The 25,708-nt window shown below is 47.9% G+C and overlaps 1 protein-coding gene across 1 annotated transcript; it reads left to right on the top strand.

The window, feature by feature from the left end:
• The first annotated feature begins 773 nt into the window (after positions 1–773).
• IQCG (IQ motif containing G) lies at positions 774–24,085 on the top strand. Its single transcript, XM_056849894.1, has 12 exons — positions 774–838; positions 1,255–1,584; positions 1,753–1,872; positions 8,651–8,798; positions 10,518–10,765; positions 11,798–11,926; positions 13,813–13,894; positions 15,363–15,524; positions 18,101–18,175; positions 18,888–19,019; positions 21,848–21,949; positions 23,939–24,085. The coding sequence occupies exons 1-12, from the start codon at positions 774–776 to the stop codon at positions 24,083–24,085; spliced, it is 1,740 nt and encodes a 579-aa protein (XP_056705872.1).
• Positions 24,086–25,708: the final 1,623 nt, after the last annotated feature.

Genomic DNA, 25,708 nt, shown 5'->3' on the forward strand with positions numbered 1-25,708 from the left:
ATGTGAAATTATGTGATTTTTGTACTCCTGGCGGAAGAGACAGCACAATGAAACCACCCAGACTTGTATTAGCTAAGGTTCGGAAGGTTAAAATAATCCCTCCAAGAGTGCTTGTTGACAAAATTAAAGCTTTTTATTCAAATACTGCATTATCCCCTCTGCAGAAAAATGAAGAGTGCTCTACTACAAATGTACACACGAACACATGGAGCTGGCTTATACTGAATCAGACCCTGGGTCCATCAAAGTCAACATTGTCTCATCAGACCGGCAGCGGCTCTCCAGGGCCTCAGGCTGAGAAAGGTCTTTCACATCACCCACTTGCCTAGTCCCTTTAACTCAGTGGTTCCCAACCTTTTTTTGACCAGGGACCACTAGGACTTTTTTGTTCGGTGCAGGGACCCCAAGGTTCAAAATAAAAATCCCGAGAACTTGAAAATAAACTTTAATCATAACTGTTAGTTAAACATTACACTTAGAATAATATTTGAATATATATTTTATAATAGAGAACTTTTAATTGAAAATATTAATTTATTATGGGTTTATAACTTTGTTTCGCGGACCTTAATTTAGTTCTCGTGGACCCCGAGACCCCCGGTTGGGAACCAGTGCTTTAACTGGAGATGCTGCCGGGGATTGAACCTGGGACCTTCTGCATGCCAAGCAGATCGTCTAATGTAATTTGGCAGAATGTCGTAAAACGCATGGCACCAACCTTGTAAGGGTTTTTTCCTTTATTTCATGTGCATAAATATATACAGCATAATACGATGCATCGTGATGAAATTTTAAAGGGCCGTGGGGACCCAGGACGCGTCGACTCTTCCTCTGCAAGGTAGGTCAGTATCGGCCCCACATTGCAGATGCAGAGAGCGAGGAAACTGCAGCTTGTCTAGCTTTGAAAGGGGCACCTCCAAGCCCCCCCCCCAGCGACACAGCTCTCCCCCATACGCTGCAAGAGGGGGCAGGTCACCCAAACAGCCCTGCTGGGTCCCAGCCCCCCTCCCCCGCCATGTCACCCATCCTCCTCTCTTTCCAACAGACCCCTGCGAGAAGCTCACACGCGAGGCACAAAAGGCCACACACCCCCTCCCACTCTTTGCCTCCCCGCCACCGAAACGCAGAGATACACTGCTCCAGAAGCTGGAGGCTCTGTTTCGCCGAAGTGACCCTACCGCGTCGCCTACCTGCTCCCCGGTTCTTTGTGATTTCCCGGGGAGGAATTCAATGGCCGGGCATTCCCGGGAACAGGAGGCGCGGCCCGACCCGCCGGCCCTTTCCTGGGAGCAGCAGCCCCGCGCCAACGCCACAGGGCAGGGGGAAGCCGGCTCTCGGCGGAGGAGGCCCGACAGCATCCAGCCCGCATCCGAGCCATCCCGCCGCCGCCCGACACCGGACCCCGCTACCCCCGCGGCCCGGCTCTCCCCACGCGCGCCCCACGGCCTCTGACCCGGCCCCGCCGCCCCGCTTCCTCGCCGTCGGCCCCGAAGCCCCCTCCCCGCTCTCACCTCAACGACTCCGGCCCAAGATGGCGGGGAGAAAGAGCGAGCGCAGCCGCGGGGCAGGCCGGGATAGGAAAGCGTAAGGACCCCCCTACCCGGCCCATGCTTAGCTGTCTACCTCATCCGCCTGTCTCTAATGACCCCTTCGGCCTCTCTGACTCGCGTTGCTAGAACTACGCACATTTTAAGAAACGGGGATTTCCTGCCTTTCAGACACGAGGGTACCCGTGTGCCTCGCGTTGTTCAGAAACGTGCAGTCGCAAAATGACAGGCTCCTATTTAGCCAGCCTCATCGTAGCGAAGGCCCCCTTCCTGAAGCTTGGACGGTAACCATGGAGATCAGCCCCTCTTTGCTGGTGGGCGCCGGGTGAGTCTGTGCAAGCTTTCGGATTCAGCAGAATCCTCTGGCAGGGGCCTTTAGCAAAAAATAAAACGAATTTTAAAAGTTGCAGTCGTAGGAACTCTTTCCCGCGAGTAAAGCCCCGCTGACTTACTTTTGAGCATAATTCACAGTGGGTCGCCGGGTTAGTCTGTCTGCAGTAGTCGAAAAGAGCAAGAGTCCAGTAGCACCTTAAAGACTAACAACATTTCTTGTCTCTGTTTTTATTTTTTAAATGATTTTCTTCTTTTTTTCTCTCTTTATTATTAATACTATATTATTACTGCTTATCGAAATGTATTAAATAAGGGGAAAGTATAACATTAAAATAATGACTTATAAGGATTAGACAATATTAATACAAAGGAGACACCAGATATTTGTAGGGAGGGAGGAAGTCGGTGGGGAAGTCAATTGTAATTAATTATATTTAATACTGAAGACATACACCTAATAGTTCTTTAATTTTTTATCGATTCAAAGATTGGTATATAGGATGTATTTTCAAATGAGATGTATAGTATTTATTTATATATATATATAATTTAAATTATATATATATATATATAATTTAAATTATATATATATATATATATATATATATATATATATATATATATATATATATATATATATATATATATTTCTGGCAAGGTCTGAAGAAGCGAGCTGTGGCTCACGAAAGCTCACGCCCGCGCCTTCCAAAACGACCTATCAAATGGGGGATACCGCACTTGTATTCCCAGCAATGTATTAAGAGTTTGAAAATGTTATGAGAAAACATCGCTTTAAAAGGGTTTTTGGATACCACGGCTTATAAATGGTTGGAAGACGTCTTCACAGCTAAAGGGGCCAAACAAAGTGTGAACAGTATTTTTTAGAACGTTTTCAAACTCTTAATACATTGCTGGGAATACAAGTGCGGTAACCCTGGGCTTCCTTGACTGAGTCCATCCATCTCCTGTTGGGTCTTCCTCTTTTCCTGCTGCCCTCAACTTTTCCTACCATGATTGTCTTTTCCAGTGACTCTTGTCTTCTCGTAATGTGACCCAAATACAACAGCCTCAATTTAGTCATTTTAGCTTCTAGGGTCAGTTCAGGCTTGATTTGATCTATAACCCACTGATCGGTTTTTTTGGCAGTCCATGGTATCCGTAACACTCTCCTCCAACACCACATTTCAAAGACTGTTTAACTTGGAAAGAAGGCAGCTGAGGGGAGACATGATCGAGGTCTATAAAATTATGCATGGTTTGGAGAGAGTGGACAGGGAGCGGTTTTTCTCCCTCTCCCATAATACTAGAACACGGGGTCATCTGCTAAAGCTGGAGGGTGAGAGATTCAAAACAGATAAAAGGAAGTATTTTTTCACACAACGCATAGTTAGATTGTGGAACTCCCTGCCCCAGGATGTGGTGATGGCTGCCAGCTTGGAGGGCTTTAAGAGGGGAGTGAACATGTTCACAGAGGAAAGGGGTATTCGTGGCTATTAGTTAGCATGGATACTAGTCATGCTGCATACCTATTCTCCCTAGTATCAGAGGAGCATGCCTATTATTTTGGGTGCGGTGGAACCAGGATGGTGCTGTGGAACCAGGGTGGTGCTGCTGCACTCGTCTTGCTTGTGGCTTCCTAGAGGCACCTGGTTGGCCACTGTGTGAACAGACTCCTGGACTTGATGGGCCTTGGTCTGTTCCAGCAGGGCTTTTCTTATGTTCTTTCTTCCTATCCACTTTCTTCAATGTCCAGCTTTTACACCTAAACATAGTAATAGGGAATACTATGGCTTGAATTAACTTCATCTTGGTTGCCAGTGACACAGGAAAGCTCATACCTTGCCAGAAATTTTGTTAGTCTTTAAGGTGCTACTGGACTCCAGCACTTTTCTATTACTTTTGAGTAGACCTCTTGAAGGTTGCTCCCCCCCACCCAAAAGGCAGTGTCTTTACAAGGGTACTTGGCAAGCCGAGATTGAGCTGTGCTGGTGACATCCTGCCATTTATTGCAGATTTCTGGATATTTTGTTTGTTTCTTTTTTAAAATTATTAGGTATTATTGTTTTCAACACTTGTTGAGAAGGAACTTCTGCAAGCACAGGATGAGAGGATGGTGGGAAGTTAAAGAAAAAGGTCTTGAACAGAGTGGAGAGAATTATATAGAATTTTGAATCAAATAATCTCTGGGAGGTCCTCCCCACATGTAGCTTGTTTGTTTGTTTGTTTGGACTTGTATGCTCTTTCCCGGCTGAAGCCCATGCTCAGAGCAGCTAACAACAGTAAAAACCATAAAACAGCAATAAGAGTATGAGATATAAAAATCCACAGAAGACAAATTATACAATCTAAAACCAACAGTTTCTGAGCTAAAAAATGAGTAGGTGCTTATTTGTTGGCTTATTTTAATTCCTTACTGCTGAAAAAGAGGTATTGCTGATTGAATCACCATTTCCAGGTTTTCCGACTGACCCTGGGGCACTTGTGTCAATTTCCAGAATATGTGAGATTTCCAGAATAACCCCAAAGACAAAACAGAAGACCAGAAAATGGGCAGGGTCTCTAGCAAACAGGGCAGTCAGGAGTGTGCACCATTTCAAATCAAAATCATCTAGGTTTCCTTGTATATATTTTTATTTTCTTCATTTATATCCTGCTTTTTCTGCAATGGGGACTCAAAGCAATGTACGTCATTCTCCTCTCTATTTTATCGTCACAACAACCCTGTGAGATAGGTTAGGCTGAGAGTGTGTGACTGGTCCATGGTCATCCAGCAAGCTTCCATGGCAGAGCGGGGATTTGAACCTGGGTCTCCCAAATCCTAGTCTGACATGCTGACCAGCGTCTGCAGTATAGTGGCTGCTGCATTAGATGCAGATGCTGCCAAGAATGATTACCTACGGACAGCTCTGAATGGAAGTCAAGAAGGTGCTTTTGGTTCTTGAAGGCCTTATTTATTTAATTATATTATTTACAGTTCCCCTTTCTCACTGAGACTCCAGGCGGATTGCACAGTGTACGTAAACACAGTAAATAGGATGGGACGTCAAATAGGCAATGTCATAGGATTAGGATTGTGGAAATTAAAATCAAGTAAAAATCTGCAACAAAGCTGAAACAAAGCATAAGTACTGACACGGCAAACCAGAAATCACATAATAGAATAATACAAACAGAAACAGATAGTACATGCTATGTGTGTGTGTGTAAAGTGCCATCAAATTGCAGCCAATTTATGGTGACCCTTATTATTGTTATTATCAATATTAATTAATTCATTAGATTGTTTTCCCCACCCTTTCCCAACCAGGGTTGGAGGGCAGTTCACATCAATATAATGTCAACAATATTCCGTTTTAAAACAATAATGTCATAATATACAAATAAATTACGATTAAAACTTCTAATGCAAGATATAAAAATTAACAATTTATCAAGATCCATATGGTGCCATTTACGAAGTACTGGTACCCACACTGTCAGGAGAGAAGGTGAGGTGGGCAGAGATGGAACAGAAAACAGAGCAGGGAGGCCCATTATGCTGGAACCTTTGCTGCCCTGAACCATATCTGTATTAAAGATTAATCTGTATTAATCTGTATTAAAGCCATAGGCATCATCCAGGTCACTAGCCTTTGTGCTGAGCTGTTTACCTGGTGGGGTTTTCAAGGCAAGTGATTAAGCAGAGGGGGTTTGAACATCGCCTTCCTCTGCAGAGTCTTCCAAGTACTGGCCCTGCTTAGTTTACGAGATCGGGCTCTGTCTTCCTTCCCAGTACATACAAGGGGTGCCATCTGAAAGCTTGGCTGTCTCTCTTTGTCCCCAAGGCCTGCTTTTTTTGTCCTTCTCTTCTGCTATCCATTTGTTACAAGCAAAAGGTTTGCAGTCCTGGGTGCCAAGTCTTCAAAAATGGAAGGCAGAGGTTTTCTGTTGCCACCAAGGATCGAGTAAACAGCTTCAGAGACCCCAGACTGTGGTTTTCCTCTCCCTTTTTAATCTGCTGCTGTGTGTGTGTGTATTTGATAAAGCCTAGGTCGACTTGTAGCCTTTTTACAAGAGGTGTTGGAAGAGTGTTTTGGTGGCCACTGATTTTGGGTCTGCCTAAATGGAACCCCAGATTTTGTAAAATGGCCTTCAGAAGCCAGTGACCTGTAGAGTTCACAGGCGAGTCAAGCTCTTTTATCGGTTTGTTTTAATCCAGCAAGCTCAGCTCAGTTTGGGGGCAGTTCACCCTCTCATTGCCCAGAATGGAAGTGGCATGAAGATATTTTGTCAAGAGGAGGAGGGAGAAGATCAACTCAAAGTGTGGGCCTGTGTCATTCGGCTGGAGAGGAGGCAAATCTTCCATCTCTATTTGGATCTGTTTTCTGCTTATTTCGGCTTGGAACAGCTCAGTTTTCTTCACTTAAAGATGGAGAACTAGAAAACCTCTCTACTCTTCCCGTAGCGAAAATAGCGCACACACTGGAGTCTAAGCCTGTTCAGTTTCCATTGGAAGTAGAGGGGGTGGTGTGGAGAGCCGAATGGCTCCTGGCTAATTACATTGACTCCTCTTCCCTGATCCATTTCCAGAGGCAGCTTTATAGATCGGCTGCTCATGTTTCTGGAGGCCACCAGCTCCTCTGTTCAAGGGCTGTGAAAATGATATAAATAAAGAGGACTCTCTGGGTGGTCTCGAACAAGCCAGCGCCACCCTTCTTTAGAAAGGGAGATAATGACCTCCTTTTTGGAAAGGAGAGGCGAGGAAAAACACAACTGCAACTCCCTCCCCCAAATCTTGGATGCTGGCGTGTTTCTCCCTATTTGATTTTTTTGCAAAGTTTTATACTGAATTCTCTGTCATGCAACAATGGCACCCAAAACAGTGTACAACACGACCCCAGAACAATAAAATGTAATATCCAGTATATAAATTAAAAATAAGAAGAAGAGTTGGTTTTTATATGTTGACTTTCTCTACCAGGAAGAATCAAACCGGCTTACCATCACCTTACCTTCCCCACTATAGACACCCTGTGAGGTAGGTGAGGCTGAGAGAGTGTGACTAGCCCAAGGTCACCCAGCTGGCTTCATGTATAGGAGTGGGGAAACAAATCCAGTTCACCATATTAGCCTCTGCCGCTCATGTGGAGGAGTGGGGAATCAAACCTGGTTCTCCAGATCAGAGTCCACCGCTCCAAACCACCACTTTTAACCACTACACCACACTGGAACATCTTTATTAAAACACATAAACCCACACTCAGAAAACAAACCGTGCAGTGGGATAAAAACACAGCCTGGTAAAAATTGAACCTGAATGTTCTCTCTCTCTCTCTCTCTCTCTCTCTTTTTGCAGACAGTTTATGTAGGGCAGAGGTGTCAAACATCAGGCCTGGGGGTTAGATCTGGCCCCTTGAGAGCTCTTATCTGGCCCGTGGGCCAGTGGAGGCAGCCACCCCACCCCACTCTTGATCTTAGTTGGCGAGGCCTGGCCTGGCCTGACCAAGTGACATTTGTCATATCCAGCCCTCGTAACAATTGAGTTTGACACCCCTGATGTAGAGTGATATGAAAAAGCAATGTTAAGGTCTGATTACGTGTCTGTACATGATTGCATTTTGACCAGTACAGCCCCTTGACCCTTCTGTTTGGTTTCTCTTGTCCTCCTACAAAAATGTCTGATAAGTCAAGATCCATTCACCGTATCCCAGTAAGTGGATTCTAATCCTCAAAAGCTTGTCCTGGAATAAAATTGTTAGGTGCTGCAAAACTCTTGGGTGTTTTTAAAGTGGAAAAAGAAATTAATCTGCTAGAATTGAAAGATACAGACAGCAGCAGAACAGGAAAATAATAGATTTAACCAGAGGCTTAGGGTCTATGTAGCCTAGTGCTGTGTGCTTGGGCTGGCCACCAGGTTCTCTGGGGAAGCGTCTTTCCTCAGTGGAACAGGCTTCCTCGGGAGGTGGTAAGCTCTCCTTCCCTGGAGGTTTTTAAGAAGAGGTTAGATGACCATCTGTCAGCAATGCTGATTCTGTGACCTTAGGCAGATGATGAGAGGGAGGGCATCTTGGCCATCTTCTGGTCACTAGGGGTGTGGAGCAGGGAGGTAGTTGTGAATTTCCTGCATTGTGCAGGGGGTTGGACTTGATGGCCCTGGTGGTACCTTCCAACTCTATGATTCAAAGTCCTGTCCATTACTGGAGAGCCAGCATGGTATAGTGGGTTAATAGCGGTGGTTTGGCGTGGAGGACTCTGATCTGGAGAACCGGGTTTGATTCCCCACTCCTCCACATGAGCGGCGGAGGCTAACCTGGTGACCCGGGTTGGTTTCTCCACTCCTACACACTAAGCCAGCTGGGTGACCTTGTGCAAGTCGCAGCTCCGTTACAGCTCTCTCAGCCCCACCTACCTCACAGGGTGTCTGTTGTGGGGAGGGGGAGGGAAGGTGATTGTAAACCGGTTTGATTCTTCCTTAAGTGGTAGAGAAAGTCGGCATATAAAAACCAACTCTTCTTCTTCTTTAATGAACCTCCACTCAGTCCCTCTAAACCAAGACCGGCTAGGCGGACTGACAGCATTTCCCCAAGGTGACCAGCAGAGAACGGTCTTTCCCAGGGCTACCACCTGAGATACTTTTAACTTGAGCTGCTGGGTGGTCCATTGTGCACATTTTCCGCAGGCAGTGAGCAGGCTGTTGTGGCCCCTCCACCGAGCACCCAGTGAGGGTCAGCCACTGACGAGCCAATTCCGTTGCCTCTCTACATGACCTTCGTTCTGTTTCTTTCTCCTAGAGAGGGGCTGCTCAAGCGGCGGGGACCCCCGCTGCCCCCTGTGGATGCTGTTCGGGTTTACACGGTGCTGGAGGACTGCGTCGACCAGCTGACCGTCCTCGGGCACATCATGCCAGTTCCGTATGAGGAGAGGAGAGATGCCTTCAGCGTAAGCACACTACAGACGTGGGAACACTGAGAACAGGAGGAGGAGGAGGAGAAGGGTGTGTCCCTGTGGAGTGGCTTCCCACTGCTTCTGCTGGGACCCTGTCCCGCTTGCCTTGCATCCTCCCCAGGTTATTGTACCCCAAATAGGTGCCAGTCTTACACCCAAAGCACATAATGTGAGAACATAAGAAAGGCCCTGCTGGGTCAGACCCAGGCCCGTCAAGTCCAGCAGTCTGTTCACACAGTGGCCGACCAAGTACCTCTAGGAAGCTCACAAACAAGACGACTGCAGCAGCACCATCCTGCCTGTGTTCCACAGCACCCAATATAATAGGCATGCTCCTCTGATCCTGGAGAGAATAGGCCTGCATCATGACTAGAATCCATTTTGACTAGTAGCCATGGATAGCCCTCTCTTCCATGAACATGTCCACTCCCCTTTTAAAGCCTTCCAAGTTGGCAGCCATTACCACATCCTGGGGCAGGGAGCTCCATAAGAACATAAGAAGAGTCTTTGGTGAGGTACCTTATAAAAAGCCTTATGAAAGTTCAAGTATATCATGTGTACTCGATCGCCCTTATCCACATGCTTGTTAACCTGCTGAAAGAACTCCCAAAGGTTGGTGAGGCAGGACTTCCCTTTGCAGAAGAAGAGTTGGCTTTTATATGCCTACTTCCTCTACCACTTAAGGGAGTCTCAAACCAGCTTACAATCACCTTCCCTTCCCCTCCCCACAACAGACACCCTGTGAGGTAGGTGGGGGTGAGAGAGCTCTAACAGCCCAAGGTCACCCAGCTGACTTTGTGTGTAGGAGTGGGGAAACAAATCCAGTTTACCAGATTAGCCTCCGCCACTCATGTGGAGGAGTGGGGAATCAAACCCTCTTCTCCATATCAGAGTCCAGCGCTCCAGACCACCGCTCTTAACCACTACACCATGGCCATTTCCCCTCAGCAGGCTTTGTTCCTCTATGTGCTTAATGATTCTTTAATAATGATTTCTACTACTTTACTTGGAACAGACGGTAGGTTAAGGGACCTGTAATTCCAAGGATTCCCTTTGGACCCCACCTTTTTCTTTTTAAACTAGGGAGAGGTTTACTACTTGCCAGTTTTCTGTCACAGAGGCTGATTTTAGCAACAGGTTACATATTCCGGTTAATAGATCAAAAATTGTCACATTGGAGTTCTTTAAGAACCTCCAGGTGTATGCTAGCTGAGAAGCAGCACTCATTAAGAACAGACAGACAGCTATTTAAGCACCGTGGTGTAGTGGTTAAGATTGGTGGTTTGGAGCGGTGTACTCTGGCGAACCGGGTTTGATTCCCCACTCCTCCACATGAGCTGCGGACGGTAATCTGGTGAACTGGATTTGTTTCCCCACTCCTACACATGAAGCCAGCTGGGTGACCTTCGGCTAGTCACAGCTCTGATAGAGCTCTCTCAGTCCCACCTACCTCATAGGGTGTCTGTTGTGGGGAGAGGAAGGGAAAGTGATTGTAAGCCAGTTTGATTTTGCCTTAAGTGGTACAGAAAGTTGGCCTGTAAAAACCAACTCTTCTTCAGATTTTGAGCCAGGTGGAGTCTGTCTGAATCAGATCCAGAGAGACTCTTCTGCTGGGCTCTTACCTGGTTACTCAACCATGGTGATGTCTGAACAGGGCTGGTTTCTCCTTCACCTGTTCTTCCCTCATCCACCACTGTCTCTCCTCCTTTTCAGGTCGATGGTGAACATGTCAATGAGATTCTCAGCAGCCAGAAGTATCTGGGCACCAAATTCCAGCAGCTTATGGATTCCCGGGCAGAGTGCCAGTCTAAAATCCCCCTTGAGCTTGGCAAGATCGCAGAATTTGGCCGGCAGCTGCAGGAGACGAGTGTCGGGCTGAAGAGTACCAACCGCCTTTTCAGCTTGGCTGCGAAGCGAACTACTCTGCCCACGGACCACCTCAAGAAGGTCCAGGCTGACAGGTGAGACCCCCACAGAGGGCTGAGGCAGGCCTGGGCAGCTCTAAAAGATGGTTATTACACTGCAAACACCACTGTTCCCCCTTCCCCAAACCAAGGGAAAAACCACACCATGGCAATTTGGCACTGTTGCAGCTGGGTTCAATAATGTACACTAATCCTTTCCTTTCTCCCTTAGAAGCTCTTTGATCCATTGATCCTGAGCAGCATCGTTTTAAATCTATTGTTTGGGGGATATAAGGACTGAGGTAACTTTTGCCACTGTCAGTGTAGCCTTAGGATCCCTATCACTTAATTAAAAAAAGGCATTATATCAGACACAGAGGCATTAGATTTATCTATTAAAAGAGGAGAGACGTATCGTCATCTAAGATCCTCATAGAAACGACATTCCAAGAGCACATGAGCTAGGGAATTGATGGAACCGGAAGAGCACAGACAAGTCCTTTCCGAATATGGTAGGTTCAAAAATTTACCTTGCAAAAAATGTACACTAATATAGCTCAATTTAGTACATAATGAGAATTCTGCTGGATCTGACATCGGGTCTATCTATTCAAGCATCTTGAAACCAACAGCAGTCAGCCAAATGTGATGCAGTAGCTAAAAAGGCAAATGCGGTCTTGGGCTGTATCAAGAGAAGTATAGTGTCTAGATCATGCTAAGTGATGGTATCGCTTTGCTCTGCTCTGGTTAGACCTCACCTAGGGTACTGTGTTCAGTTTTGGGCACCACAATTTAAGAAGGACGTAGACAAGCTGGAGCGTGTCCAGAGGAGGGCAACACAGATGGTGAGGGGTCTGGAGACCAAGTCCTACAAGGAAAGGTTGAAGGAGCTGGGTATGTTTAGCCTGAAGAGGAGAAGACTGAGAGGGGATATGATAATCATGTTCAAGCACTTGAGGGGCTGTTATATAGAGGAGGGTGCCAAGTTGTTTTCTGTTGCCCCAGAAGGTCAGACCAGAACCATCGGGTTGAAATTAAATCAAAAGAGTTTCCGTCTAGACATTCATTGGGTGCTCCCTTCCCTGGCAGGCAATATGTAAGCGATGTGATTGAACACACCTTGGATGAGCTGCTGACGCTGGGAACCTTCCAAACCTTGCTGAGAGCTGTCAACTCAGAGAGAAAAAAGAAGATCCAGCTCCAGGACATCATCCTCAGGTGAGTTTTGTGTCTAAGATGCTGCTTTGGGCTACGTTTATGCTGAGCCACCCCTGACTTAGGGCGGAGGTGTGGCTCAATGGTGGAGCATCTGCTTGGCATGCAGAAGGTCCCAGGTTCAATCCCCAGCCTCTCCAGGCAGTAGGTGATGTGAAAGACCTCTGCCTGAGACTTTGGAGAGCCACTGCCAGTCTGAGTAGACAGTATTGATCTTGTTGGACCAAGGGTCTAATTTGCTATAAGTCAGCTTCATGTGTTTCATATTTGAGAGGGGCCATGGCTCAGTAGAAGAGCATCTATATGGCATGCAGAGAAGAAGAAGACTTGGTTTTTATATGCCGACTTTCTCTACCACTTAAGGCAGAATCAAACCGCCTTACAATCGCCTTCCCCCCCCCCCCACAACAGACACCCTGTGAGGTGGGTGAGGCTGAGAAAACTGAGACTAGCACAAGGTCACCCAGCTGGCTTCATGCGGAGTGGGGAAACCAAGCCTGTTCACTAGATTAGCGTCCGCCGCTCATGTAGAGGAGTGGGTAATCATAAGAAAGGCCCTCCTGGATCAGAACAAGGCCCATCAAGTCCAGCAGTCTGTTCACACAGTGGCCAACCAGATGCCTCTAGGAAGCCACAAACAAGACGACTGCAGCAGCACCATCCTGCCTGTGTTCCACAGCACCTAATATAATAGGCATGCTCCTCTGATACTAGAGAGAATAGGTATGTAGCATTACTAGTATCCATTTTGACTAATAGCCATGAATACCCCTTTCCTCCATAAGAACATAAGAAAATCAAACCCGGTTCTCCAGATCAGAGTCCACTGCTCCAAACCACCGCTCTTAACCACTACACCATGCTGGCTCTCAAGGTCCCAGGTTCAATCCCCAGCATCTCCAGTTAAAAAGGACCAGGCAGTAGGTGATGTGAAAGACCTGAGAAAGCTGCTGCCAGTCATAGTAGACAACAGTGACCTTGGTGGAGCAAGGGTCTGACTCAATATAAAACAGCTTCATTTTGGGGAAGGGCCATGGCTAAGTACAGGCACAAAGTCCTGGGTTCAAGTCTCCAGAGCCTCTAGTTAAAAGGACCAGGATGACACTCTAGAAGAGCCTCTTGCATCAGCAGAAGTGACTTGCTCTGGAGGAGACCCAACACATACACAAAGATCCACCCTTTCATTATATACCTCTTGCTAATTTCTCTGTTAATTTATTGGGAGAAGGGAGGTGGGTAAACACCCACCCTGAAAATTCTTATTGAACATTTGCCCAACTCAGAGCTGAAATACAGATTTTCTGGCAGACTGTGGATCAGAACCAGCTTTCGCTCACTTTAGCTGCCTTAAATGGCAGTCAAAACCCAGCTGTCTGGTTCCCAGAACTCAAGTTCACCACCCTTACCTGTTTCAGAATGTATCTTTCTGTTTTCCCAGTTGTTGCTGCAGGTGACTTGCAGGGTTAATTTTCTGCTTTGGGAATTCACACCACAAACTCCTGAATAGTTGGCTTTTATAGGCCAACTTTCTCTACCACCTAAGGAAGAATCAAACCTGCTTACAATCACTTTCCCTTCCCCTCCCCACAACAGACACCCTGTGAGGTAGGTGGGGCTGAGAGAGCTCTAAGAGACTAGCCCAAGGTCACCCAGCCGGCTTCATGTGTAGGAGTGGGGAAACCAATCTGGTTCACCAGATTCTTCTTGGAAAGTATCTTTTATCCTTTCATCACACACATTTACTGTGGGCAAAATAACCACTAGTTTGCTGGGGACCATCTTTTCTTTCTACCCCTGGCAAGACATTCCCTTTTGTGGGCTAGTCCTAAAAGTCTAGTTGAGTCTTCCTTTGTTCCAAGAGATAGCAGTTGTTTTCTTTCTCTTTCTAGGGAAGAGATGGGAAGAAAGAAAATAAAGGCTCTCCAAAAACAGATTAATGATGTTAAGAAAGAAAAGGAGTTTGAACTCCAGGTAACTGCCCACAACCACTTTGATTTCATTCTGGATTTTGTAAAGTCCCCACAAACCCCAGGAGATTGTGGCGTATCAAAAGCTATGCAATAGCTAAAGTACACAATCGAGAACCACAATTAGAACATCTTCCCCCCTTCTCATAAAACCCCACAAATAAAAGTAGTGTAACAATGTCTCACAGCTAAAAACCATTCCAGGAACACTGCATACAAGGCTAAAAGCAATCATGGAAAGTGTAATTCCAGAGGGGCAGCCATCTTCAAGTACTTGAAGGGCTGTCATATAGAGGATGGTGCCAAGTTGTTTTCTGTTGCCCCAAAAGGTCGGACCAGAACCAACCGGTTGAAATTAAATCAAAAGAGTTTCCATCTAGACATTAGGAAGAATTTTCTAACAGAACAATTCCTCAGTGGAACAGGCTTCCTCGGGAGGTGATAAGCTCTCCTTCCCTGGAGGCTTTTAAGAAGAGGTTAGATGGCCATCTGTCAGCAATGCTGATTCTGTGACCTTAGGCAGAGGGAGGGCACCTTGGCCGTCTTCTGGGCATGGAGTAGGGGTCACTCGGGGTGTAGGGGGAAGGTAGTTGTGAATTTCCAGCATTGTGCAGGGGGTTGGAGTAGATGAACCTGGGGGTTGGACTAGATGACCCTTGTGGTCTCTTCCAACTCTATGATTCCATGCTCTGTCTAGCTCTCAATAATAGCTGAGCTGCGGTGTTCTACAACATCTGGAGTTTCACTGCTCGACTACCCCCCCCCCACACACACATGCACAGTGGCCAAAAGGTGAATTTACCCAGCAGTAGCCTGTCCTGCACTTGTTTCTGACGTAGGGCATCTTAAAAAGGTAAAGGGTCATTACTGACCCATGGGGTGACATCACATCCCAACGTTTCCTAGGCAGACTGTGTTTACGGGATGGTTTGCCATTGCCTTCCCCAGTCGTTTACACTTGACCCACAGCAAGCTGGGTACTCATTTTACCGACCTCGGAAGGATGGAAGGCTGAATCAACCTTGAGCCGGCTACCTGAAACCTACTTCTGTTGGGATCGAACTCACGTTGTGAGCAGAGCTTTTGACTGCAATACTGCAGCTTACCACTCTGCGCCACGGGGCTCCTTAGTAAACTGGGGCATCTTAGTAAGCACAGGGCATCTTAGCAAACTGAAATTTAATGCAATGTAGGAATGCTCACTAGATTTCATAACCTCACAACAGACCCAACTGAACTGCTGCAGTAGCTAATTCAAAAGGGTTTGTCCGGAGTGGAGGAACGGAATGGAGGCTTGCTCGCTCTGCGTTAGTCCCATGCAGCCAAACAGAACGCAGCCACTGAGTTGCCCACAGGAATTGGTACGGGGGGTGCCAGTCCGCCTGTAAACATGCCGGGCATGCCGGGAGCCAGCTTGTGCACAGAGGCTGTGCCAGGAGTCCTTGAACTCTTGCTTCTCTCTTACTTCCCAGAACCGGGACGAGATGATCGCATACCTCAAGGACCAGCTCCAAGAGATGAAGGCGAAGACCGACATGGAGAACCGGTACGTCAAGAAGGACGCGGATTTGCAGATCGCCCAGACGCAGAAGAAGTGTGCCAACGCCGACAACGATCTGCAGAATGAAGTGGAGGTGGGCAGCTCAGCCCGGGCTTAGGCAGACAGGAGCGATGGACAAGCAACTGGGGTGGTGGAGGAGGGCAGGTTTTCACACACTGGGGCACCGACAGGCTTGGGGCTGGATCCTCCATATTCATTCTGCTTGAGGTGGGGCTTTCCTCTGCCACGAGGGCCTTCCCCACATGCTTTCATTCCTCTTTTACATGCAAGGAGTAGGTTGGCTTGCCCATCATATTCGCTATGTCCCTGTGTGCCAACTAGAATTGCCAACCTTCAGGTACTATGCAAAAATAATCAACACTAGGCTCAGTTCTACACATATATTCAAAAGGAGACAGTCAATACAAAAAGTAGTGCAAGCAATATCTACAAGTGAGCGATAGTCAGACAAGGGAACAAAGTACAACAAGTATCAAAGAACAAAGTCAAAGAACAATATATACAAGAAATCTATGTCTAATGTTTCAGTTTGAGTCCTTAAGACTTTCCTATTATGATATCAGTCTTTGTTAAGAGCTGATCCAGGAAGAGGAAAAGATTCCTGTAGATTTTTATAGGGTCCGTGTCGGGAATCGGTCTCTTTAATCTGCTGGCCGTGTGCTGCGGGAAATTCAAACGAGGACCAAGCTGGCACTTAATGTCAAATGGAAACGTCTTCCAGGTAACAGACGCTTTCACCAATAATGGCTTCTTCAGCCTTGTTACTTTGTTAATGCTACATAGTAGTCTGCGAGTTGATTCTTGCCTGTGTAATGGTCGCTTTACAGGAAAGTCTTAAGGACTCAAAGGGAAACATTAGACATAGATTTCTTGTATATATTCTTTGTCTTTGTTCTTTGATACTTGTACTATGTTCCCTTGTTTGACTATCGCTCACTTGTAGATATTGCTTGGACTACTTTTTGTATTTGACTGTCTCCTTTTGAATATATGTGTAGAACTGAGCCTAGTGTTGATTATTTTTGCATAGCCAACTAGTATCGCACTGTGAATTATTTTGCTAACCTCCAGGTACTAGCTAGAGATCTCCTGCTATTACAACTGATCTCCAGCCGACAGAGATCAGTTCCGCTGGAGAAAAAGGCCGCTTTGGAGGGTGGACTCTATGGCATTGAAATCCCTCCCCCCTCCATACCCTGCCCTCCTCAGGCTCCACCCCAAAAACCACCAGGTATTTCCCAACCTGGAGCTGGCAACCTGAGTGCCAACTATGGTCACCAGGCAGCCCTCTCTTGGCTCTCCCACCATTCAGGGTGGCCCATCTGGCATTGACCCGAGCCTGGGCCTTTTCCAACGTGGCCCCAGCTCGGGGGCTTCCAGAAGGGGCTCCGTGGAGCTGCCATGCCTGCCTGTTTGCCAGGGCTTCACGGGAGGGGGCTGGATGGCAGGCATCTTTTAAGGGAGGGAGGGGGGAAAGATTTGAGGTTTGGAATTTTTATCTTTGGTTTTAAACTGGAAAATGTTTTTAACTATTATTGTAAGCCACTTTGAACCACGAGGAAAGGCAGGATATGTCAATAAAGAAATCACAAACTAAGTCCTGGAATGGGGAAGTCTTACTCAGAGCCCACGAAATCAGGCACCCCTTCCCCCTACATGCGGCTCTCAGACCAAAACATTTGGCCACCCTGGCTTGAGTCTCATATCTTTACATCTTCCATAATTTTGCAGGGCAGAGAGCTGCATGTTGAGATCCGGCTGAATTCTTCTCTCCCCTCTGCCTTCCTTTATATTGTTGCACCACATGCCACGCTCCTGCCCACACACACCTGTGGGTTTGCTCAGCCAATGCTCTCAGCTGCTTGGAGGTGGGCTGACCCCCGACAGCTGCAAGGCCAGCCCTGTGGAGCCATAGTGTATGGGCAGCGCTATTTGTTTGTTTGATTTGTATCCCGCCCCTCCTCAGCAACCTCAAATCAGGCTCGGGATGGCTCACAACATATCGCGCAACATATTGCACGGCTTAAAACATTTACGGGGCCAGTTAAAAACTCTCAACCCTTTAAAGTTCTAGTGGGGCCCCATATCAATTCCAGTGGCGGGGCTAACAGCGTGAGGGATAAGGAAAAATAGTCTCAATACGGGAGGGACAAGGGGAGCGTAGATATAGCGAAAAGTGTAAGTTAAAAAAGCAGGGTGGAAAAGAGAAGGGAAGAAAGGGGGAGGGAGGGAAGGGAGGCCAGCCAAGATGGAAACCATCGCTGTCTTCAACCATAGGCCTGGCGGAACATCTCAGTCTTGCAGGCCCTGCAAAATTGCATCAGATCTCACAGGGCCCTGGTCTCACTAGAGAGAGTTCCACGTGGCCGGGGCCAGAGCCGAGAAGGCTCTGGTCAAGGACAGCCGGACACTCTTTGGGCCAGGGACCACCAGCAAGTTATTTCCTGCGAAACGTGATGCTCTCTAAGGGGGTGTATTGGAAGAAACGGGTAACGGTAGGCCACCTCTCCCTCCAAGATGGCCCAGAGCACGGACACTGCGCCAAGGGCTTCCTTGGGGCATCTGGCTCTCGAGTGGTGCCCCTGGGTGACTCCAGTTTTTAGTTCCTCTGGTTAAAAGAAAGCTTGACTCTTTTCCTCCCCTCTGCAGAGACTGAGAAATCATATGGACGAAGAGATCAGAGTCCACCTGGACATTGAGAATTTCCTCAAGCACCAGCTAATGGTGGGTGATAGGTGGTTTTCCTGTGATCCTTTCAACCTGTTTTAAAGAGATACTTATAATGCCACTGATGTTGTGGCTCAGGGGTTCCCAACATGGTTCCCACTGACACCTTTCCTGGTGCCCACCAAGTGTTTTTTGAAAGTGGGTGGAGCCAGGTGGGGCTCTCGCCTAGCAGGGTTTCCGATTGGACACTGGACATCTGATTGGCTGATCAGATTAAAACAACGCTGTTTCAGAAGAAGATAGGGCTATCCATGGCTACTAGTCAAAACAGATACTAGTCATGATGCGTACCTGTTCTCTCCAGGATCAGAGGAGCAGGCCTATTATGTTAGGTGCTGTGGAACACAGGCCATCCATGCACAGATTTATGTCCATGTGCCAAAACAATCACGCAAGGTGCTCCTGTGAATGTGTATTACTTATTGTGAGACTTCACGTGTGTCACTTCCTAATAAAGGACTCGCAAAAGCCTGTGTTTGGACTGCAGAAAATTTATGGGTTATTAACACGTCACTGATCAGTAACGTTAAGTTCTGTCTGCAGTTGTGCCAACGGACATTCTTATTCTGGCTCTTTGTTGATCTCTCTGCTGAGATGGTTGAATTGTAAGAGGATGCCGACCCCCCCCCCCGCCACGAGGCACCCACCGTGTGCCCTGGAACCCCCAGGGGGCACATCCTCATTCCCAGTGTGTGTCTGTCCCAATCAGATCATAGAAGAGAGGCTGGAATACTGGATGGAGAAGTATGAGAAGGACACGGAGGCCAAGCAGCAAGAGCTGAACTCCGTGAAGGCTTCCAGAACGGCTGACCAGTTAGCCCTGCAAGAACTGGCCAAGCAGGTAGGGAGAAAGCAGCGGCTTCCCACAGCTACAGTCAGGCCTGCTCAGGAGATGGGGACTCCCACTTCCCCCATCCCCAAGTTACTGGCAATGCCAGGGATCTCTCTGCCCCCCCCCCCACTCCATTGCATAGGCAGAGGCATCTCAGGAAAGCTTCCAGAGGGTAGCTGCATTGGTCTTCAGTAGAAGAGCTCGATTCGAGTCCAGCAGTGCCGTAGAGGCCAATACGATTTGCGGGGTATGAGCTTTCGAGAGTAAAAGCTCCCTTCGTCAGGATTCTTATCTCTAATTTTCTGCTCTTAAGCCTTTCCCCCTCCTGCTCTAATGAAGCCGATTACATTTTGCTGTGGTACTTTGGCATCCTGACTCCTTTCTTTGCAACAGAACAACAACAACAACAACAAAAGGGGGGGGGAACTCAACCAAATATGTAGGCAGAGCTTCAAAGGTTGAGCTACAAACTACACAATATAACAAAAATAATTACATTTATTGCAAGGTGTACACAGTGAAATTGTTAAAAACACAGGGCCTGGAATACAATATACTCTGGTTTCTCTTCAGATTGTAAAAATCTTTCACCTTTTACCTGGAATACAGACTACATATAAAAATCAGTTATAAAATTCTCATGCAGAGTTGATATACAAACAATGTAAATGACCAATGCTTGACCTAAACGCGTTTTGACCTGAATAGGCCTTCCTCAGTGGTCATAAATCAGGGGTGGGGAACCTCAGGCCCGGGGGCCATATGAGGCCCCCGAGGACATTTTTTGTGGCCCTCAGGAGCTCCGGGGCCCTGCTGCAGAGGCGGGGCGCAGGGAGGCCCTCCCAGAGGGTGTTCCTGGTGCCACGGCTTACAGCGGCACTGCAGCACCCTTTGGAACTCCTCTCGCCGACTGTCGGCTGTTGAGCAGTGAGAGGGAGGGGGAAAGAGGCTGGCGGCTCCCGGCGGCAGAGCATGCATGCAGGAGCGATCGGGCTTTGGGGGGGCCCTTTTGTGGACTCTGGGGAGGAGAGGGCATGGAGACTGGGGCCCGGTCATGTGGGGCTCTGTGTGCCGCCGGGTGTGTGTGTGGGCAGGGGAGGCTGGGGCCCGGTCGCGCAGGGCCAGCGGCTTTGTGTGCGGGGGAAGTCTTTTCTCTCTTTTCTTCCTCTTTTTCTGTCACTCTCCCTCTTTTTCTGTCTTTTTCTTTGTCTCCCTCCGTCCTTTTCTTTCTTTCTCCCTCTCTCTCCATTTCTTTCTCCCTTTCTCTCCCTTTCTCCCTCCCTCCCTTTTCCTCTTTGTTTTCCTTCCTCCCTTGCCGATTGACTGTGGGCTGTGCCCCCCTGGCACCTCGTTTGCTCGGGCCCACTGCTGGCTGCCCTTCCGCCTGGGAGGGGGGAGTGGGGGCACCCTGCAGGCCTTCTCTGTGTTGCCAACCTCCAGGTGGTGGCTGGAGACCTGGCAACCCTAGCCTCTTCTCCCCCACACCGGGAGATCTATACCTGGTATGGCCCCTGAATGATGTCATAAATGTGCAAATGGCCCTTGGCAGGACAAAGGTTCCCCACCCCTGTCATAAATACATAAAATTATAAAAATCACATTGTTTGTATAAAAATGGTGTGTAGGAATTTTATAACTGATTTTTATATGTAGCCTGAATTCCAGAACCTGTGCTTTTAACAATTTTACTGTGTACACCTTACAATAAATGGAATTAATCTGTTGTACTGTAGTTTGTAGCTCAACCTTTGAACCTTTCTTTGCAATGCTTTCAGACTGATATAAGGGCCAAGGGATCTCCAATCCTGCTTGTATCTGGTGAAGGGAGCTTGGACTCTTGAAAGCTCATACCCTGAAAATCTCTAAAGGTGCTGCTGGACTCAAACCTAGCTCATCTCAGGAAAGGTCTCCCTTGCCAAGAGTTCCAGATGTGCACATGGGCAACATTTGTAAGTGGGCAGGGAACCCGTCTTCTGCCACAAACAGCAGGGCCTGGGAAAGTGGTGGCAGAAGAATTGGGGACCCTGTTTGGGCAGAAAGGCAGCCTAGAAATGTTTGATATAAATAAGTTAAAAAAACTGGAGGCAGGTGACTTAGAAGAGACAATTGGCCTCCCCCACTTCCCCGTCCTCTACCCTGCTCAATGCCCCTGCGTGAGTTGTTAAGAGTCCTTGAGGCCGCCGCCATGGACAGTCAGGCGGAGAAGTAGAAGCAGCAGCCGCAGCCTGGAGGCAGTCTGGGCCTGGCAAGATGCAGAACTGGGGCCGGGCCTGCTGCGCTCTCGGACAGATAAGTCATTTTAGCTGGGCTTACAAGGTATTTCTGCAGTGGCGTTAAGGACTTATGCTAATCAAGTTGATGCTGATGTTACAAGTCATTGGATCTGGTCCTGGGGGTTACGTTGCTGCTATAAAAGCTGCTTAACTTGGCTTTAAGGCTGTTTGTGTGGAGAAAAATGAAACATTAGGTGGAACCTGTTTGAAATGTTGGCTGAATACCTTCCAAGGCTTTACTGAGCAATTCACACCTGTATCATTTGGCCCATGGCAAAGACTTTGCTAGAAGAGACAATCATGTCTTTGTGGAGAAACTGCCCCAACTCTTGGGCCAACTCAACTCAAGTAGGTGGGCCAGCAGTGGCAGAAAATGGATGAAGCAAAGGGCTGATCCTAAAAGGAAGTCTGCCCCTGTTTACAGCCCCTCCCTTCTGTGGGTGTTGAATACTAGGGGTTGCCCCACTCTTCTGCTTGTGGCTTAGATATCTGTGAATGATGATTTCAAAAAAGCATCCTGTTTGTTATTAACCCTGGGCACTAAGGTCTTTTTCTTTTCTGCAGTGCCTTGTGTGTGAACAAGTAATCATAGAGGATCGGAAGGAAAAAGAGAACGCCCGCAAGAAGCTAGAACAGGATGCTCGGGAGATGAGGAGCATTCTGAAGGTGAAAGGGGGGGGGGCGGCTTCCGGTGTTTTCTGCCACTGCCCTTGTTTGAGAGTCCAGGGCTTCCATCTTCAGGGAGCCTGCTGTGGAACAGCCTCTGTTCTTCTTATGCTCTGTGGATCACAGCAACATCTCCCTCTGGGGTTGCAACCTGGCGCTTCCACAGCCACCAGTTTTGGAATGTCTGCTTTGTCAACTGACTACAATTCCTTTCCTTGCTCAACCATGGGGACTTTTTCTCAGCCAAGTTCCTCCCCACCATGCTCAAAGAGTTGCAGGATTATTACCCTTGTATAGTACAAGAAGAGTTGGTTTTTATATGCCGACTTTCTCTACCACTTAAGGAAGAATCAAACCAGCTTCCCCTCCCCACAACAGACACCCTGTGAGGTAGGTGGGGCTGAGAGTGACTAGGCCAAGGTCACCCAGCTGGCTTCATATGGAGGAGTGGGGAATCAAACCTGGTTCTCCAGATCAGAGTCCACCTCTCCAAACTACTGCTCTTAACCACTACACCACGTTGAGTCATATGAATACATGAAGCTGCCTTATACTGAATCAGACCCTTGGTCCATCCAAGTCAGTATTGTCTACTCAGACTGGCAGCGGCTCCCCAGGGTCTCAGGAAGGGGTCTTTCCCATCACCTCCTTAACTAGTCCCTTGAACTGGAGATGCCGGGGATTGAACCTGGGACCTTCTGCTTACCAGGCAGAGGCTCTACCACTGAGCTATGGCCCTTCCCGTTCTTAACCACTACACTACAAGAGGCTGCTATAGAACAAGATAAGAATCCCAACAAAACCTATGTGTGAAAAAGGGAAAGGCAGACAGTACTTGCAGGTAGAGCTAGCACACTGTAGTGGTCAGAGAAGGGGTGTTGAATTCATTTGTTATGAGAGCCGGATAGTACATAAATGTTACTAGGTCAGGCTGGGCCATGCCTCGCCAGCCCAGATTGAGAGTGGGTGTGTGTGGCTGCCTTGGCTGGCTCACAAAACTGGGTAAGAGCTCTCAAGGGTTCGGATCCAGCCCGCGGGCTGTATGTTTGATGCCCCTGGGTTCAGTGTAGGACTAGTATCTGGGAGAACCAGGTTCGAATCCCCACTCCGCCATGGAAGCTCACAGGGTGACCTTGGGCCAGTCCACATGCTCTCAGCCTAACCTACCTCACAGGGTCGTTGTGAGATAAAATGGAGAATTGTGTAAGCCACCCCTGGGTCCCTACCGGGGAGAAAGGTGGTATTTAAATGAAGTAAATAATAAATATTTACCACAGGAAAGTGGCAATAGGTAAAAGGTTCTTCTTCCCAATAGCTGGGGGGAGGGTTGATTCTCTCTGTGAGGCCAAACCCACAGGGCTTGCTGAGACTGAGGCCTGATTCCATCCTAGCCAGCATGGTATAGTGGTTAAGAGCAGTGGTTTGGGGCGGTGGACTCTGATCCGGAGAACCAGGTTTGATTCCCCACTCCTCCACATGAGCGATGGAGGCTAATCTGGTGAACCGGTTGGTTTCCCCTCTCTTCCACATGAAGCCAGCTGGGTGACCTTGGGCTAGTCACAGCTCTCGCCGAACTCTTTCAGTCCCACCTACCTCACAAGGTGTCTGTTGTGGGGAGAGGAAGGGAAGGTAATTGTAAACCGGTTTGATTCTCCCTTAAGTGGTAGAGAAAGTCGGCATATAAAAACCAACTCTCCTCCTCCACCTCCTCCACTAGTATTGCCCAGGGACATCTTGAAGGGGTTCCCCCCAACAACAACTGGCTGGCTGGAGCGTGTCCCTCTGAGACCTGGGCCAACAGAAATAAATAAATGTGGGCATGAAGACATTGCAGCTGACGGGAACGCTAGACAGCAGCCAGGCCGGCGCATTAGATAGTGGGGTGGGGGGCAGGCACCTGGCCGTTTACAAAATCAGAATGCCCAAGAGCCCATTCTTAGCGAAGTGTGCCAAATACACACCAGTTTCTCCCTCCCTCCCTGTTTCCAGCTGCAGGCCTGGTGGAGAGGAATGATGGTCCGTCGGTTCCTTGGCCCTTACAAGGCCCTCAAAAAGCTCTTCGAGGAAGAGCCGCCACCCAAAGAAAAAGGGAAAAAGGGTAAAGCCGGGAAACCGGGAGCAAAGAAGAAGAAGTGAGGACGGCGCCAGCGCTTCTCTTGCACTGCTGCTCTGGGCTTTGGGGTAAGGGAGCAACGTGGCCAGGGGGAACAGGACTGGTCACCTGCGCTTGTCAAGAGAGTCAGAAATAAAGAGCACCCAGTTCTACATGCATTTGGTCGTCTCTCTGGTTTTTGACATGGTGGTGCTGAGGTTCTTGAGCCCAGTCAGCAAAAGGTACATTGAAGCTGATGGTTCCATTTTTTAATTTTGTGTTTGTGTGTGTGTGTGCTGTGAAAGGAAACAAGGCTACATCCGCCTAAGCAGAAGTTTCATTTTTGGTTACATATTCTGGAATATAGCATCTTTTCTCAAGTTCACAGGGACTGTGCCTCTCCTAGCCAGAGTTCACTGGGGAAGCAGAATAAGGGTCTCTGCAGCCCCCCCACCCCCCCGCACCCCAAATGGACTGGACAAACCATCTTCAAGAAAAACAAAACAAAACAAGTTTTAAAGCTTTATCATTTATTTCAAATCACCCAGGCTTGGAGTTTATAAGGTCATGTGCACTAGATGTCAACTTATAGCATACAGGCAATTTAAAATAAAGTACATGATATTCTGAAGTTATGTCTTAGAAAACTATGGAATGTATTTACAGACATACAAATACAGGAAAGAACTTTTTTTAAAAAATCCTTTTAGCTAAACCATTAATTACACGTTTACAGTTTGCAGAAGCAACCGGAGCGAAGCCTCCGTCCTCCAGGCATTCTGCCAAGTATGTCGAGGGGAAACTACGAACACGTGGACCCGGGGGCCCTGAACACACACAGGCCCTGCAGAAGAGACCTGGTCATTTTTAAAACTTAGCAATTCACTTGATGATTACAGGCAGGCGAGCACCGGATTTGGACTTGGGCTGCAGCTCAGTCACAGAGACCTCTGCTTGCATGGGCATTAAGCACCTGCCGGCCCCACACCCAGGGCAGAGGAGAACGTTTCTCCCCAGAGACCTGGCATCTAGGATGGGGAAAAGGAGCCACGTGGACTTGCCTGTCGCTTCGGGATTGGGAATCAAGTGGAACTGGACTGCCTGAAGGGGTGTCATAAATGACAGGCACCACAACCAGGGCCCCAGTGGACCTTACCAGGAAGGACTGCGCTTGCCGAAGGAGGGTGAGCCGCAGAAACCACTGAGCATTAAACCCTTTCAGGCAATCTTTGTTCCCCTGGATTCCTACCCCACGGGGACAAGATGGCAGCACAAAAAATAAACATAAAGGAAGGAGATGACTTCTTATTGCCCCCTTTAACATCCGCCTATGAGAATGCACAAGCTTTTAAGCTCACACCAGTCTGTTTTTCATGCTGCAGGAGGAAACGGGGACTGAGTTAAGCAAGCGAGGTACCTTGAATAATGTCAGTTCTGAGCTGAAAACTACCTGGATGAATATTGCTGATTCTCAGACTATCCTGAGTTGCCTGATTGTTTGGGGACGGGGAAAGGGTTTATAATAAACCTAACAGCAAGCACAAGGTCCAGAGTGTGGGTCCCTTCCCTCCCCGCCCCCAATATTCACCAGAAGGAGAGGGACAATCAGCTATTGTTGCTTCAGGACACAAAATAGAATTCTATACAATTTTCTTTAAAAACTTTTC

The sequence above is a fragment of the Euleptes europaea genome, chromosome 5 (genome assembly GCF_029931775.1).
Source record: "Euleptes europaea isolate rEulEur1 chromosome 5, rEulEur1.hap1, whole genome shotgun sequence".
Lineage (NCBI taxonomy): Eukaryota > Metazoa > Chordata > Lepidosauria > Squamata > Sphaerodactylidae > Euleptes > Euleptes europaea.